The 15,572-nt window shown below is 33.6% G+C and overlaps 2 protein-coding genes across 3 annotated transcripts; one reads left to right on the forward strand and one right to left on the reverse strand.

The window, feature by feature from the left end:
• Positions 1-330: 330 nt before the first annotated feature.
• Positions 331-6,779, reverse strand: LOC116118403 (triosephosphate isomerase, cytosolic-like). Its single transcript, XM_031404386.1, has 10 exons — positions 6,402-6,779; positions 4,665-4,727; positions 4,440-4,515; positions 4,032-4,155; positions 3,581-3,665; positions 3,308-3,440; positions 2,366-2,460; positions 1,529-1,607; positions 737-819; positions 331-643 (listed from the first exon to the last, which is right to left on the reverse strand). Exons 1-10 carry the CDS (start codon positions 6,777-6,779, stop codon positions 593-595), a joined length of 1,167 nt encoding a protein of 388 aa, XP_031260246.1. The 3' UTR covers positions 331-592.
• A 3,399-nt stretch (positions 6,780-10,178) lies between these two features.
• Positions 10,179-12,748, forward strand: LOC116118416. 2 transcript variants are annotated; one of them, XM_031404406.1, is made up of 7 exons: positions 10,179-10,375; positions 10,540-10,845; positions 11,129-11,222; positions 11,759-11,877; positions 11,959-12,057; positions 12,368-12,463; positions 12,545-12,748. In XM_031404406.1, the coding sequence occupies exons 2-7, from the start codon at positions 10,540-10,542 to the stop codon at positions 12,599-12,601; spliced, it is 771 nt and encodes a 256-aa protein (XP_031260266.1). In that variant the 5' UTR covers positions 10,179-10,375; the 3' UTR covers positions 12,602-12,748. The 2 variants fall into 2 exon arrangements, with proteins under 2 accessions (XP_031260266.1, XP_031260265.1); XM_031404405.1 differs by having other exon boundaries at positions 10,179-10,845.
• The last annotated feature ends 2,824 nt before the right edge of the window (positions 12,749-15,572 follow it).

Raw genomic sequence — 15,572 nt, forward strand, 5'->3', positions numbered from 1 at the left:
TACAATACAATACGCGATACAGGTTTTCGATACACGATACGATACGAGATTTGACAACCATGCTTGGAAATGGTTATACATTATAAAATAATCACAAATCTAATATTTAAGTCTCCAAACCTGATCAATGCCATCAACCCATAAGAATTTTCCCAAATTAAATTATACACTCAAATCTTAGACCAAAATCAACCTTATCAGCAGTTGTTCTAGTGTATAATTTGTGCCATTTGAACCCGAGTCCATAATTTTACCTGAAGAAGAGGCAGTCAACAGTCAACACAATCTAACATCTCTGAAATGGTGACAAGAGATTCATATAATTTTCTTTCCAACAGTCATAATATTGATGAATCCATAAACTATTAAACAAAAAAGAAAGAGAGAGCACATGCACCTGAGCATGAATTAGACATGGTGATAAAAATAGTAAGATTTATTCATAAACGAACTTCAGTTAGAAGTGCTTATCAAAATACAAAAAGCATAACTTATTCCTCAAAAATGTCTAAAATTTGTACCCAATGGATTCCATATACCTTCCTGAAAAAAAAAAGCTTCCTCGACTCAGCATGCTAGGCATGAAACAAACTCAGGCATTTTTCTTCACCTCAGCAGACTTGATAATGTCAATGAACTCCGGCTGGAATGAAGTTAGCAAAAGAAGCACCAAATATAAGTAACAGAAACTTGAGTATATAGGAAGCAAAAAAAGAGAAGGGAACATCATCTTTACCTTCAGAGAAGCTCCACCGACCAAAAATCCATCAACATCAGGCTGAGCTGCCAATTCCTTGCAGTTTGCACCGTTTAGGGATCCTGAAACAGGCATTCAACTAAGCAATTACAAATCTATACATATAAAAATACATGTGAGAGTCATTAAACACTTTTTGAAACTAGTAATTTTAGTTTGCATTATCACCACCCTTTAGAACTTAGAGAAAGAATGCCTTCGTTAACACAATGCGGAAGGCTCATTTTTAAGATTTTGATGTCCCACATAAAGTTTGAATCAATAAATTATAGGTAATCTTGTCTTTCGGATGTTAGCCTTAACTATTACCTTCAGCGCTTTAGCAATGTACACATACTACCATTATGTTGATTTTTATACAACCAGCCATTACTGGCCCCTCATCCAAGGACAGAGATCTCAATGATGAAACTGTTAAACTTAGCATAACTGGATCCTTAGAGAGCTCCTTATATTAATGAAGCACCAAAATAAAGTTCCCTTTTGAAGTTTAGCTTCAACTTGATCATTTAACAGATTATTCAACAGATGGGGATGTCAACATAAAATTCTATGAACATCTCAGCATTTTCTACAAATTCTTCCTTTTTTCTGCTCTAGGTTTCAATGTATAAAAACCTTATTTTTCTTCAAGAAATAAAAGATTGAAAATTCATTAAGAAAGAAAATTGAATAACTAAAAGCCAAAATATTAATTATGTTGTACATTGCAAAACAACTGAAAGGCAGTATAAAGAAAATTTCGCATAAGGGACAAATAAGAAGAGATACCTCCATAGATTATCCGGGTTGTTGCAGCAACCTCAGGACTGGTGTTTGCATGAAGCCATTTCCTCAGTTCCGAATGTACCTATTACAAAAAAGAATAAAACAGAAATGAAAACCATTCATCATGAGAAATCCAGAACTTTATACAAAAATTCACATTATGGCTAAAATTTGGCACACAGAGTATGACTCACGTACTCTTATCCTATCAATCAGATGCACCAAAAAGGACACAATCAAAATGATCACTGTCCTAACACTCATAATAAATGAGACATTAAAAGAATATATCCCAAATTGCATAAATGTTGTAGATATACCTTGTCTTTTCTTTACGTAGTTTTATTTTTTCAAACATTTTTTTTACCCTTAACCCACCCAGTGGCGGATTTACTTAATGACGAGTGGGGACCACGGTCCCCACTCAAACTTTAAAAAACTTTAGATTGTATACATATTTATATTTAGTTGCATTTTACCCCCTATAAGACTTTGACATTTTGCCCCCACAAATTTTTTTATTTATTTTTTGCCCCCATCGAATGAAATTCCTGGATCCGTCACTGAACCCACCCCCCCTCATGCTCCTAGTGTAACAATATTCTGCAATGTTAATTTCATAATAAGTTGCTCCGTTCCATTCTGCAACCTCAATTTCCTAAAACAGAAAAGCTCAAAATTGTTTCCCTGAACAATCTCCCAGGAGTTCTCTAGGTTACACAAACACAGAGTAAAGGCAACAGAAACAATGCTTCATCCAAAGTAAAGCAAAGGAAGTGAGAGTGTATTCAATTTAAAAAAGATGATAACTTCAACAAATAAGGTGAAGGTCTGACTCACTTCCTGAGCTTGAGCTGGAGTAGCAACTTTCCCAGTTCCAATAGCCCACACAGGTTCATAGGCCAAAACAATATTTGACCAGTCTGAGACTCGCTCTGCCATCAGAAAAAGAAACGATGATCAAAGGATGACCCAGGAATAAACCAATCATTACCAACTATGAACACAAACTTTAAATTTACAGTTAGCACATAAATTGAAGCATAATACAACTATTCAACATTCTTCACATATATTTAAAAAAAAATGAAAAAACAATTAATTAAATATAGCAAGTACAACTCTTGAAATTTGTTACAGCCAAAAAAAGAAGCTGAAGCAGAAGATAGTTAGAATGTAATAAAATTCAAAAACAGCACTGTCATAGCCAATATAAATTCATGATTTTTCATTAAGTTATAACAAGATTATATACTTAAAGCAAGAACATTAAACCATTGATGTAAGATAAACACAAACTAAAAGCACCTTGATATGTTAGAACTGTGTGAATATACAATAAATAAAATGCAATGTCAAAGTATTAATGTAACACAAGAATTCTCAATTACTCATTGTGATAACTGTCCCTCAAGAATATGTCAACCTTCATCTTTAAAATCTGAGTAATGCTAGGTGATGAATTATGGGAACAGTAAAAAGAATCACTGATCTTCTGAGTTCCAAGAAAATGCAAACATAATTTTCGTTAGTGCATAAGGGGAATCCACCACTACAATAAAATTTGAATAGCATGCAAATTTAATTAAAATATCAAGCAATATAGTTTTACCACATACCAGCTACAACATGTATTCAACATAAATCTAAGTTTAATTAATCATCAATTACCAGACCCTGATGAAGGTCATAGTTTCTAAATAAAACATAGAAATTTAATAGCATTAATACAGAACACCCTTAAAACTGCAGAAGTTTTGTACATGGCAGCAAATTATGTACCTGCAATTGCTTTAGTTTGTGAAGCAACAACATCCATAGTAGATCCTGCTTCACGTTGTTCAAGAGTCTCACCAACACAAGCTATCACCTTTAATCCTTGAGAAAGTGCATATTTAACCTTATCCCCAACTAACTGAACAAAATATACAGGGGAGCCTCAATGTTATTTTTGTGCACGATAAGAAGAAAAAGATACACAAATGTGAAGCCAGGATTGTAGACATATCAAAACCAAATGAAAAGTCTGACATTGTGCCATAAAACACTACTTACCTCATTTGATTCATTTAAGATAAGTCTCCTCTCAGAATGTCCAAGGATAACCCAAGGAATACCCAAATTGAGAAGCATCTCCGCACTGCACAAACATTAGTCATCGACTTCAAATTTTCAATAAATAAAAAGTCTCTGTATGCAAATAATTTCTCGATACTCAGTTCATCAATGCAAAACATGTTCCAAAGAAATTATGTAATCAAAAGACTCAACAAAATGGCTAATTGCCATACGGGTTGAGTCAAACATAGATCATTCATGCCTAAGCCATAACTTAGACGGGAATAAACCACATCCCGTCAGAACTAGTCGGTTCAGTTGCTCCTTACTGTTTGGTGTTTCAATAAAACTTTTTTGTCTATAAACTCTAGTTTCAATTAGACAAGCACGCAAGTCAAATTAATAGAAGTGGTAGAATAGCATGTATTGATAGCGAATTTGCACATACCTAACCTCACCGGTGAAAGCACCCCCCTTTTTGACCCAACAGTTTTGGGCCGCAACATGAAAATCAGGCCGCAACAAATCCTTCACCACCGGAAGAAACACAAACGGTGGGCTAATCGCAACCTCTGTAATATAATCAAAATTCCACCACGTCAACACTTCTGATCACCCACACAAAACAACAATAGCAGTTTCTTTTTCGGCAGTTAACTCGATAGATTATATTTAAATTGTAACATAAACCTCTTAACTAGAATTAACCAAACTCTCAGTCAAATTCGAATAAATTTAATTGATATTTAAGCTTAACCAAAAATTGTAGTAAGTAAACTCATCTACATTTCAAGACAGATTAACAAGTATTGATCTGAGATAATAATCAAATAAATGGAAAACGACATGTACTTACCAACGACATCTTGAGATGGAACTTGACCTTCATTGAGTACATTCACTATCTTCTTCACTTCTTCATTGGTTCCATTCTACACTCAAATTCAAAACAAACTCATAAATAACTAATTCATCATACTAGTATTAAGCATTTAAACCAAAATGAGAAGATCTCGTGATTTGATCAATCAAATTGAGCGCAACTTAATCAACGCTTGAATAAGCTGAATCAGAAACTCACGCATTTCCAGTTACCGCCGACGAAGAACTTCCTGCCGATTGTTGTTTGGCGATGATAACGAAATAATACAAGGATGTTTTATTTTGTTTTGTTTTGTTTTGGCTTTTGTTCTGTTGAGCGACAATATTGATGCGTATTTTCAAGGCTGTTATTCTGTGCTAAAAAGTTTAGTTGAATTTACTGTTATAGCCTATAATCTGAGCGTATGCTTTTGGAGACAGGGAAGACGAATTAAGGGTAATTTTGGCAAGTAACGAGTGTTCGGTGATTGTGAGTTGGCAAACGGTTTTGTGGCTCACTGAGTTATGGTCCGCTGGCAAACGGTTTTGTGGCTCACTGAGTTATGGTCCGCGGATTCATGAATCGCAGAATGAGTAGATGGTGACTGGTGACTGGTGACTGGTAACAGATAACGTGAGGGCCTTCATAATTAGCTAAAGCCACGTCATCTTATTTCTATGTGCGCTAGCGCCAACCGTGACTCGTGCATCCATATTAACCAAGACCCAACTGGACTCGATTCACCCGAATTGATCGTGGATCTATATGATTAGAGAAAAATAGACAATTCTAAATGAGATATGGTCATCTTTTTGTGATGATATTCTATAGAAACTCTTTCCTTCGACCTATACTAAGAAATTACTCCAGACTAAACAAACATACATAAGTTTTATCACTACTCAATTAAATGTCACTTCAGATATACAAGATTATCCAGAATTGTGATACCCAAGTACTATTCAAGAAGAAGAGCTAAATGTGGACAATTCGTATATGATATGTTAGGTGTTCATCCTGATTATCCATTTTCAAAAATTTTCTGTTTACCTCCTGATCCAGATATCATATTTCTAGAAGAATTATTATAGTTCTTTTGTATATATTATACTAGCACCACATTGCAATTCAATTCCCAGTCCATTATATGTTGAAAATAATTTCCCAGTATCAATCATCCTCAACCTCTGAATTACACTCTTTGATGACTTTTCTCAAATGGTTCAAAACATTTTGTACCGAATATCATTAAGGGGATTCTAAGTTTATTGAGTTTATAATAAACATCAAAAACCTAGAACCATATCTTTGCCAAGTAAATCAGAACCAGGAACTTTGTGAAAAGTGAAACATTCTAGAAAAAATTAGATTTTAATGGGTTTGCTGATCAAATGAGTAGTGAAAGTGTCACTATTAGAAATATAGAAAACTTCTTGATGAGGTTTCCACTGGGAGGATCTTAGGATTGATAATAATATGAATAGCACCAGTATAAAAAAAAATGCTATAACAAAAATAGGAGTGGAATATTTAGTGGGGAAGATCTGGATTTTTGTTGTAGGTATGTGACATGAGAAGGCTAATGATGGAAATATCAACAATCTGACTTACACTTGATCTACAAGTTTGGTCTATGACAAACCTTTGTCAGTTGTTTAGAGCGCTTAAGATAATCATCAAAAATTGTTTCTCAGAACAAAGGTTTTTTAGAGCAAGAATGACAAACTCATAAATTTCTTCAAGAGAAGCGGAACCAAGTTGTTTGCTTTGAGACTGCATGAGCTTGGTTGCTTCATGGATTAGAGATTCTAGAATGGAGGCTAAAAAGAGTTGCTTCATATTAGGATCATCCATCCCTCTAAGTACATGATATCGTTTCAACATTTCTTTATAATGTCTGTCAAGATCTTTCTTTTTGAGAGAACAACATTGCATCTTAAAATATGCTTCTCTAACCTGGTCTTCATAAAGATGAGGTAATCTACAAAATTCATCATAGAGGAGATACAGAGCTTGATTAAAATCTGGAATTTGGATAAACAAAGCTTGTATGTATTCCCCAAGACTAATCCACCAATCACGAAGAATTCCACCAAATCTAGCTGAAAACTGTGTAAGATCAGTAGAGACTTGGGCATTAGGTTTAAGCATCTCAGCTTGTAACCAGGCTTCAAATTCATACATGTGATTTCTCCATTTATGTGGAGGCAGATCATCAACAGTAAAAGTGTGAAGCTTGGCTAAAGCTGTATGAGAGTCATGCTCAAATGTAGTATGACGGGATTGTCGATACATAGGCGGAGAATCCGAAATGAAATCATAACCTTTAGGCATTTCATCATCAACTTCAAAGACAACAGGTTGTCTTAAGGGTTCGAGTTAATGGGTCATTAATTGTGGATAATCATTGAAATGTTAATCAAAAGTATCAGTGGCAGAATCAAAGCTATTATCAAATGATTCGTTAGTAGAAATCATATCAGCTTCTGATTCTGTTTGGAAGGAAGATGAAGAAGCTTGAGTAATACCAGAGGCTGCAAGATGTTGTATTTCAGAAAAGAACTCATATAATTAGAAGAAAGAGGACTTTATGGAGAGACAAGATTAGCAGAAATCTGGTGATCTTTCATCATCATCATTTGCATTGGAGCCTTATCAATAGATAAAGGACGATGAGGCTTTGGAGATGGAGGATCTAAATCTGATGGTTGTTGTACCGTCATTGTTATCATGCATAGTAGAGTCTGTAGAAACTACTGGTGTTTATTTTTTGTTAAGAGACTGATAACTTGTCACCCAAGAGTCTGGTAACAGTTTAATCAAGTCATCTCTGTAGATCTACTTGGGGATGTTGATATAGTGAGGAGTATTATAAGAATCAACAGTAAGAAGCAGCGCATCGATAGTCGTAGGAATAGCGAGATCAAGAGCATGGTCTTGAATTCGCCAAACCACCTAGTAATGCAAAGTGGCTGCAATACTTTCTGGATTCAAATCTGCACCAACAATCTGTAGTTGAACTTTGAGAGTTTTGGAGCAATGAACATCGGAGAGAGACATATTGAAATTAGGAAATAATGTCATGATGACAGTTCCAGCATTCAAAGTTGTTTTTGTTGTTCCTATGCAAGCATGCTGATAATGAACAAATCTGGTGTCTAATAGGGCAATTCAGACTGAGACTAGGAGCCATTTTCTGCCATGGTAAATAAATCAAGTCTGATAGCACCAAAGTGCACATGAGAGTATCATTCATGGATCCATTAGGCAATGGATTCTTGAAGGATTTCTAGAGTAACATATTGTTCTTAAGTTGTGGTTGAAATTTGACATTTAACAAAAGTACTAGTCTAGACATACTCTTTTACTAGCTTCCTGGAAGGTCTAACAAGAGCTTTAAAGGTTTTAGACAAGGAAGAAGATGACTTAGAAAAGGTTGTATAAGGATTTACAATAGGAGGGATAAACTATATAAGAAATTAAAAATGAGCTATAGTTTATAATGTTTCTAATTCTTATGAATCTTATCACATTTATTTTGTTGCTGTCGTTGCTATGTTGCGTTGTAATTTTACAAAGGTCCTTAAGGGAGAACGAGAAAATGAAGGTACATTTCAGGCTGTACCATTTCATTATATGGAAAGCAAGGACAAAAATGACATTGTTGAGTACTAATTTGTCATTGAGACAAACGATTCTTATATGGGTGGTTTGGGCAACATTTCAATTTAACAAACGAACAAAATTAACTTAAAAAGTTGTAATTACAAAATTGAAATAGCACAAGCGGCAAGATCAAAATTGGCAGACAAAGTCACAAAGCAATACAATTTCAAGAACAAAAAATCAACATAACCACACTCCAAGATAATGTGAAAACCACATTTTTGTTTCCAAAAACAAATCAACTTCAACTTCAAACACTGACAACCCTCACTTCCCATTTGAGCATCAACATCTCCAAAGGAAGAAACTTTCTACTCATTAGCCATAAAGAGCAAGAACCCACTAAGAAAATACAAAAACAAAACAGAAAAAAGAATTAAAAAGAAAAAAGAAAAAACTGACCTGAGTATGTGAGTAAAAGAGGTGAAAAGTGAATTGAAATGAAGTTCAAGAATAGTGTAGAAGTGGGTAAGTGAGGGGTTAGGGTTTTGAGTTAAAAGGGAAAATTTTTAAAAGGTGAGTTGAGTTGGGAGTTGAGTTTGAGAGGAGTCTTTTGTATGTGCGTGAATGTTGTTTGAGTAAGAGAAAGAGCGACATAGACGTGAGTGAATAGAGAGAAAAAGCAACATAGACGAAGAGAACTGGGAAGGGAAGAAAGAAACAATGAATTTTTTTGCCCTAATATGAAGTTTTTATATGTGGCAGGTAACTTACAAAAACCCCCCCACTCCTTAATAATATTTCGTTTCAGTCCTGGTTCTTGGTTCCAGTTCTTGACTGTAGGAACCGGAACCGGAACCGTACAGTGTCGATTCCAGATTTTTGGAACCAGAACCTACCCGTTGACGATCAGTTCTGGGTAGGAACCAAAACTAAACCCTGGGTATCCAACAGTTTCGGTTCCGAACTGTTCTTTTGAACACCCCTAATTGACACCAACTAACATATTGCGATAATATACAACTGAATATACGCCCCTTTTATAACCCTTTATTTAGATCTTTCGAAATGCCAACACAATTAAATACGAATTGAATATAAAGAAATGTTTGCAATATCAATACAATGTACCTATATAATTATTGATAACAATCCTAGAATGATATCATTAAACCACAATTATTAATAGAAATCCAATGCATTTGTATACTTGTTATTAATGCACATCCAATGCGTCAAAATAGTTACAGCTTTGGAATGCCAATGCAATGCATCTATATTATTATTATTGGAATATCAATGTAGTGCATTAATTTCTCATTAAACCACACATCCAACTTTGGAATACCAATGCAGTAATTAATATTGTCTATTTCATCACTAATAAAATTCAACCACATGACAATCACAAATCCAATGTGTCATTATAGTTAGACCTTTGGAATATCAATGCAATGTACCTATATGATTAGTATTATTGTTAATTATTAATATCATTTTTATTAATTATTAATTATTAATTATTAATACAAATCCAACATGAGCAGTAAATACAAACCCAATTTGTCAAGATGAAACAATCATATTGGACTCATTAAACCACAAATCCTAGTTGTCAATCCAATGTGTCAAAATGGAATAATTTTAAAGCTTCCAAAATGTGTCACATATTGATCAACTAAGATAGATATTCAGCTTTATATATATATATATATATAATTTAGACTTAGGATATTTTTGTTAAATAAAGCCAAAAAAAAAAAAAATTATTTCATTACTATTTATCTTTATTTGATTACTATTTTCATTTCAAGGAAACATTCTCATTTTCATTATCACTACTGTACAATCCGCTAAGTAAACAAAGTTTGTAATAAAACTGAGAAAATAGAGAGATTAAGGTATAAAGTGAACTGTTTTGTGGGTAGAATTAAAGGAAATAATTTCTGTTTTATTATATTTAATCGATGAAATGGATTTTGATTTTTGCAATTACAATGCCTAAGTACGATAATCGTGATTGACGTTGATTTGAGTGTTCTAAAGCAGTAAAAAATGTAATAGAGACCAGAGGCAGAGCACAGCGCCACACCGCACGGTCCGCACCTACTGGTCTTATTTATTCAATTCCAAATAGAGTTCTTTTCACTTCCTAATCACCATCCAACGCTCCCAAGTCAACATCATTCACGTCTCCAATTAATACCAACGGTCAAGATTGCAGAGAACACAATTTTCGTTTCCCGGTCGCTCCATTTGATAACACACTCAAAGTTCGATTCGGATTCAACATCGAAACTCAAAGACCACCAGTTGATGAGCCGGTAAGCTTCTGTTGTTAATTCTTGTACCCATTCGAGTTAGTTTCTGGGTTTTCTTCATAACGACGCCTGAAAAAAAAGAGGAGCTTACAGAGATAGTTTTCGACTTTAGTTGGTGAAATTTGATTTGGGTTAAATTTGAGGTGTGGGATTTTGTGATTACCCAGATGGGATCTGGAGATGAAGTCGTAGAAATTGAGAATCTGGAGAGGGGTTTGTTATCTGATAAAGACATAGAAAAAGCTGAGGACGATAATAGTGATACTGTCTTGTATACGGCGTCGTTTCGGGAGAAAGAAGACAATTTTGTGAAATATCAAACTGCTCGATGGGTATTATATTCATTGCTTTTGATATTGGCTTGGGGTATTGGTTTGTTCATGCTGTTGTATTTACCTGTAAGGAGATATATACTACGGAAAGATATCCGCTCCAGAAAGCTCTATCTCACTCCAAATGCCATTGTATATAAAGTAAATTCACTACACTTCTTTCACTTTTTATGTTTTCATTTGTTGCTTTTACTGATATTTTGGGTTGCATTTAAAGTTCTATGATTCAAAGGTGTAGTTTGCTAATCATTTTATAATTTGAGGCCGACTGTATGTTACTTATAAATTAACAATTTGGACGGGAATTTATAAAATAGTTTGAAGCTGTAAACATATTGTTCAATTGTATGTTAATTCCTTTGATGTCATGCCAAGTTATGTATGTATGTCTTCTGTTGGATAATACTTTTTTTCTTTAGCTCAGGTTACCAGGCCGGTGCCATTTCCATGTTTTGGTGAATTAAAGAAAGAGAAGCATGTTTTGTTGCCTTCAGTTAGGGACATTGTGATTGAACAAGGTAAAAGCTTTGGTGTGATTTTTTTAATCTACGATATTTGTGGCGTGATTGTTGCTATGCTATTCTTTGAGTTTATAAAGGGCTCGACCAGGGTTTAATTTTACCATTTGATATCAAGGATAGATCAAACATTCTGAAGGATCGGTTGCATAAGTTACGTTGCTGTAGTTATATGCTATTATCGAGTTCAGTAATACAGTATACTTAGAGATTGAGTACCCTAACAACAATCGTACTTGTATTCACTATTGTACTTCAGTTTGTCCAAAACAACAACCTTGTAGCAAAGTTCGCTAAAATGTTGTTGAAACATTGTCTTGCCTCTCACCAAAGCCAAGAAAAGCTAAGACTGGGTACATTTGGGCCATCTAGAGATGTTCTCTCCCACCTGTTTTTGCTCTTGTTTAAAGTCTTGTTGAGTAAAGATATTTCCTCATTGATGTTGAAATATTTTTGTCTTACCAATAGTTTAGAGTTTATCTCTATTTTATATCAGCTGATTTCAGTAAACTTTAAAATACTTGTATTGCCATCAGGCTATTTGCAGTCTTTTTTTGGTGTATACTCTCTTAGAATAGAAAATGTTGGTGTAAGAAGGCCTCCAAGTGATGATGTTCAAATCCAAGGCATAGCAAATCCAAGTGCTTTCAGAAAGGTACTCTGTTGTCATCATAATTATTATTGGTAATTTTGAAGAAAAAAAAAAATATTTACGGATTCCTCCATGCCCATTTAGGCTGTTTTGACGCGTATTTCAAATATGAGGAGTGAGGTGTTCTCTAGGCAAGCTTCTGCAATTGAAGACATTCCAAAGACAAGTTATTCATCGTTAGGGGTATGCCAAAATATCATTTCTTCCATGCATTTTCCTTTTTTGTTTTTCATGTGCCTGACATCGCTTTGTTGGCACTAACTATTAGTGGAGCTAATTTGAGTTTGTATATTGTAAGTTTAGGTTCACTTCAAAATGTTCTGCACAAGTAGGACAAGGGTAAATGTAGCCAGTCCACTAGGATCATTTTGTATATTACCAATATTTAGCCTTCTTAATATGCGGTGCAATAGGGAATTTTGTTTTCTTCAAGTTCTTTCTTTTTGTACACTCACTTGTCATGCGTATAATTTGTTTACTTTTGCCATTGCAGAAGTCCCCATCAAAATCTGTAAGGCATGATGTAAGTCCTTATTCAGGAGATGTAACACTACTACAAAAACTTGAGGAGGTTGAAAGTTCTGTAAAGGTAAACCAGGACAGCAGTTTTATCTTTTTTTTCTGGATTTGTTGCACTCTTAATCATATTCATGTCTGGTGATTGGTACAGAGAGTTCAAACCTTAATGGAGGAACAACAATGTCAAACATCACAATCTGTTAGTTAAGGTGAGTGTGTACTTTACTGTATTAATTTCCTGGCTTGTTCTGTGTGTTTTATTGTACATCTCTTTTGGTGCCAAGTGGTAATTTATCTGGACATGTAATCAGCACAAATATTAACTAATTTTTTCTAGTATAATTTTTCAAATTCATTCACCATGTGAACAATTCTGGGTTCTTGTTTCTTTTCTTCATTTCGATGTCTCCGTTACCTGTATTGTTCACTCTGGACTTTCCGATCAACAGGCAGGTTTCTCAAATTAGAAATTTTAAATCAAACTGCATACAACTTTTTAACTCCTAACCATCTAATGTGTCCGATATTATCTGTCACTCCGTAACAAATAATTTACATAAGTTTTATTGTCCATTTTATTATGTACACTGTCTGGCTATTATATTGATGATTCTTATAAAATGTAATTTAGGCAGCACAGTGATCTGCAAAACCAGTGAACCTTAACTTATGGCATTTAACATTACCTTTTTGGAAGTGAAATTAAGGAAATGCTGCTGCACATGATCAAGCGCACATACATAAGAGAAAAACTGTCTTACGTTTAAGAGCCAAACAAGTTTCAAAATCATGTAGTTATTAATGAAAGGGGGAACAAAGGTCCTAGAATATGAATGTTTTATCAGAAAATTCAATGAGTTCAAGCTTCTCCGTATTAATAAATTTGTTAAAGAAAGTTTCCTTACCTGAGACTGAACAACCCCTTTTCATTCCAATTTCAATGCAGTACAGTTGTGTATATATGCATGTATGTACATTTTTTTTTTTTTTTTTTACCATCAATCAAATTTAAACCTTTAGATGTAAACATAATAAATGTGTTAGATGTGATGAAATGAACTAGTGAGAGAAATGATTCAAAGTGATTATAAGTTTACAAAATTTAATGACAAACTATAGGAGGAATTTTCTCAAGAGATATGCAAAAAGAAAAAGAAATACAAAATAGTATCATGATTTCTAAGAACTCAATTAGGCCCTACCTCTTGAATCAGAGAAAGAAATAAAGCATTAACTATAGAAGAAAATGTTTATTGAACAGATTGCAGGAATACCCTTTGGTCGATTAAGTCAAAGTCAAAGAGTGTGATGGAAATTGTGGTTGATAGGAAAAGTATGAGTGGTGGTTCTTAAGATTTGTTTAAAACAGTTAACATCCAACTTCATTTAATAAATTATTCTATATTCAAACATATTGTTCTTCTCTTTTACAAGACAAGACAATACAATAAAAGAAGCTTTGTTAACATATGATATTTAATTAAGTGGTATATATACGATTTGAGTTTTGTTACTGTGTTTAAAAAATCAGGTGGTACTTTATTGATGGAGAGGTTGAAGGAAGCAAATGTATTTGATTAATGTGGGTATTAAAAGTACCAAGTCATAAGTATTAAAGCTTATATGAATACGAAAATGGTAAAAGTTGGCATTTAATTAGAGGATTTGATTTCTTTAAAAAAACATAAAGTGTAAATAGGTGGCGCAAACCCAAATTGGAGCATTAGATGATCCAATGGCTGTTAGTAGGTGTTGGGCTTCTTCCGTATTGGGTTGGCCTACTGCTCTTTCAGTCATTCTTTTGTTGTTACAATATAATTAAACAAAAGAGGGACACTATTTCCGTCAAATTCAAGTAATTAATTAGCATATTATCATAATTAAACTATATAATATATTAAAGAGAATAAGGGTTTGAGTAGAAAGAAATGTGAGAGTTGTTAGAATAGGTTTTATAGTAGAGAGGTGTAGTTAATGTGAAAAGGAAAAATGAGGGATTAGGCATACCCATATTGACTTGCTCAAATGCTTTCCTTGTGTTTGTTTGGTTGCTTATTTTCCTCAATATATATATATATATATGAAGCACACCACGTTACCACTTTCAATTTCCAATCATAATTTTTGCAAGGAATCTGATGGTAATAACCATTTCGAAAACATCTGAATAGACAGTGATTTTATTGCTGAAATAACCAATGATTATGAAGTTAATATGTTCATGGTTTCTGAAACAAGTTTGGTTAAAATAATGAGTTTCAACATTTCATATCGAATATTCCAAAGTTTATGCTTTATGGAATGGAATTTCAATATAGTACATTCTACCCCTATTCAATCCAATATATACATCTCTCTCTCCCTATCATCTACACCTTTGTATGTTTGCTTGGGTGTGCCTTTTTTTTCTTTTTTTTAATCGGAGATATATAGGTCAATTTGTACGTATTTTATCATCAAATCATCCAATAATGGTTGTGACTTTTGTATTCTTTATTTTTTTCCATGTAAACTAATACTTAAAAAGGTGCTAAACCTTATTCAAAGTAAGTCAATTTATAAGCTACTTAATATAGTATAAATATTAACGTTGTTGTCTTCGTCAAGTAAACCAAAAAATGATTAAATTAATGTTCACGTATTATGCATTTCATGGTTGGCCAACTTGATCTGGATCCACAGTGTATAATCACAAACAAGAACAGATTATAATTTCATCCAATAATGGTTTAGTTGGTTGGGAGAGTAGATGAACTCCAAATCTGGAAACTTTTTTCATTTTGTCAACAAAAATTAAAATCAATCATGGAATTTTGATTTTGCTCAAAAATATTTCTACTCCAAAATTATTGGGATTCATGTCAACGTTCTAGAGGGAACATGTTAACATTATTATTATTATTATTATTATTATTTTTAAGTAGTAATTTTATAAAGAATAAAGAATAATACTTAAAAGTCAAAGGCCTCGAACACCATAACTCGCGCACAAAAACACACAAGATATATAGGTATAAATACAACAAAGAAAAACTAGGATGAACAAATCCTATACAAAGCGCCCACACCAGAAGATGTTAACATGTTTTGGTTGAGTTGATTACAATTTAAAGATTTGATTTTGGATTTCGCTTTTCGTTTTGACTGTTTCATGTTCTTCTTGCAACTTAAAAAACCGC

This window comes from Pistacia vera, unplaced genomic scaffold (assembly GCF_008641045.1).
Source record: "Pistacia vera cultivar Batoury unplaced genomic scaffold, PisVer_v2 Contig842, whole genome shotgun sequence".
NCBI lineage: Eukaryota > Viridiplantae > Streptophyta > Magnoliopsida > Sapindales > Anacardiaceae > Pistacia > Pistacia vera.

Coding starts and splice junctions, on each gene's coding strand:
- LOC116118403 (XM_031404386.1), bottom strand. CDS start 6,779: ATGCCTAAAGGTTATGATTTCATTTCGGATTCTCCGCCTATGTATCGA. Junction 2,461..3,307: donor ACAAACTAAAGCAATTGCAG/GTACATAATTTG, acceptor TTCTGATGGCAG/AGCGAGTCTCAGACTGGTCA. Junction 820..1,528: donor AACCCGGATAATCTATGGAG/GTATCTCTTCTT, acceptor TGCCTGTTTCAG/GATCCCTAAACGGTGCAAAC.
- LOC116118416 (XM_031404405.1), top strand. CDS start 10,540: ATGGGATCTGGAGATGAAGTCGTAGAAATTGAGAATCTGGAGAGGGGT. Junction 10,846..11,128: donor CAAATGCCATTGTATATAAA/GTAAATTCACTA, acceptor TCTTTAGCTCAG/GTTACCAGGCCGGTGCCATT. Junction 11,223..11,758: donor GGACATTGTGATTGAACAAG/GTAAAAGCTTTG, acceptor TATTGCCATCAG/GCTATTTGCAGTCTTTTTTT.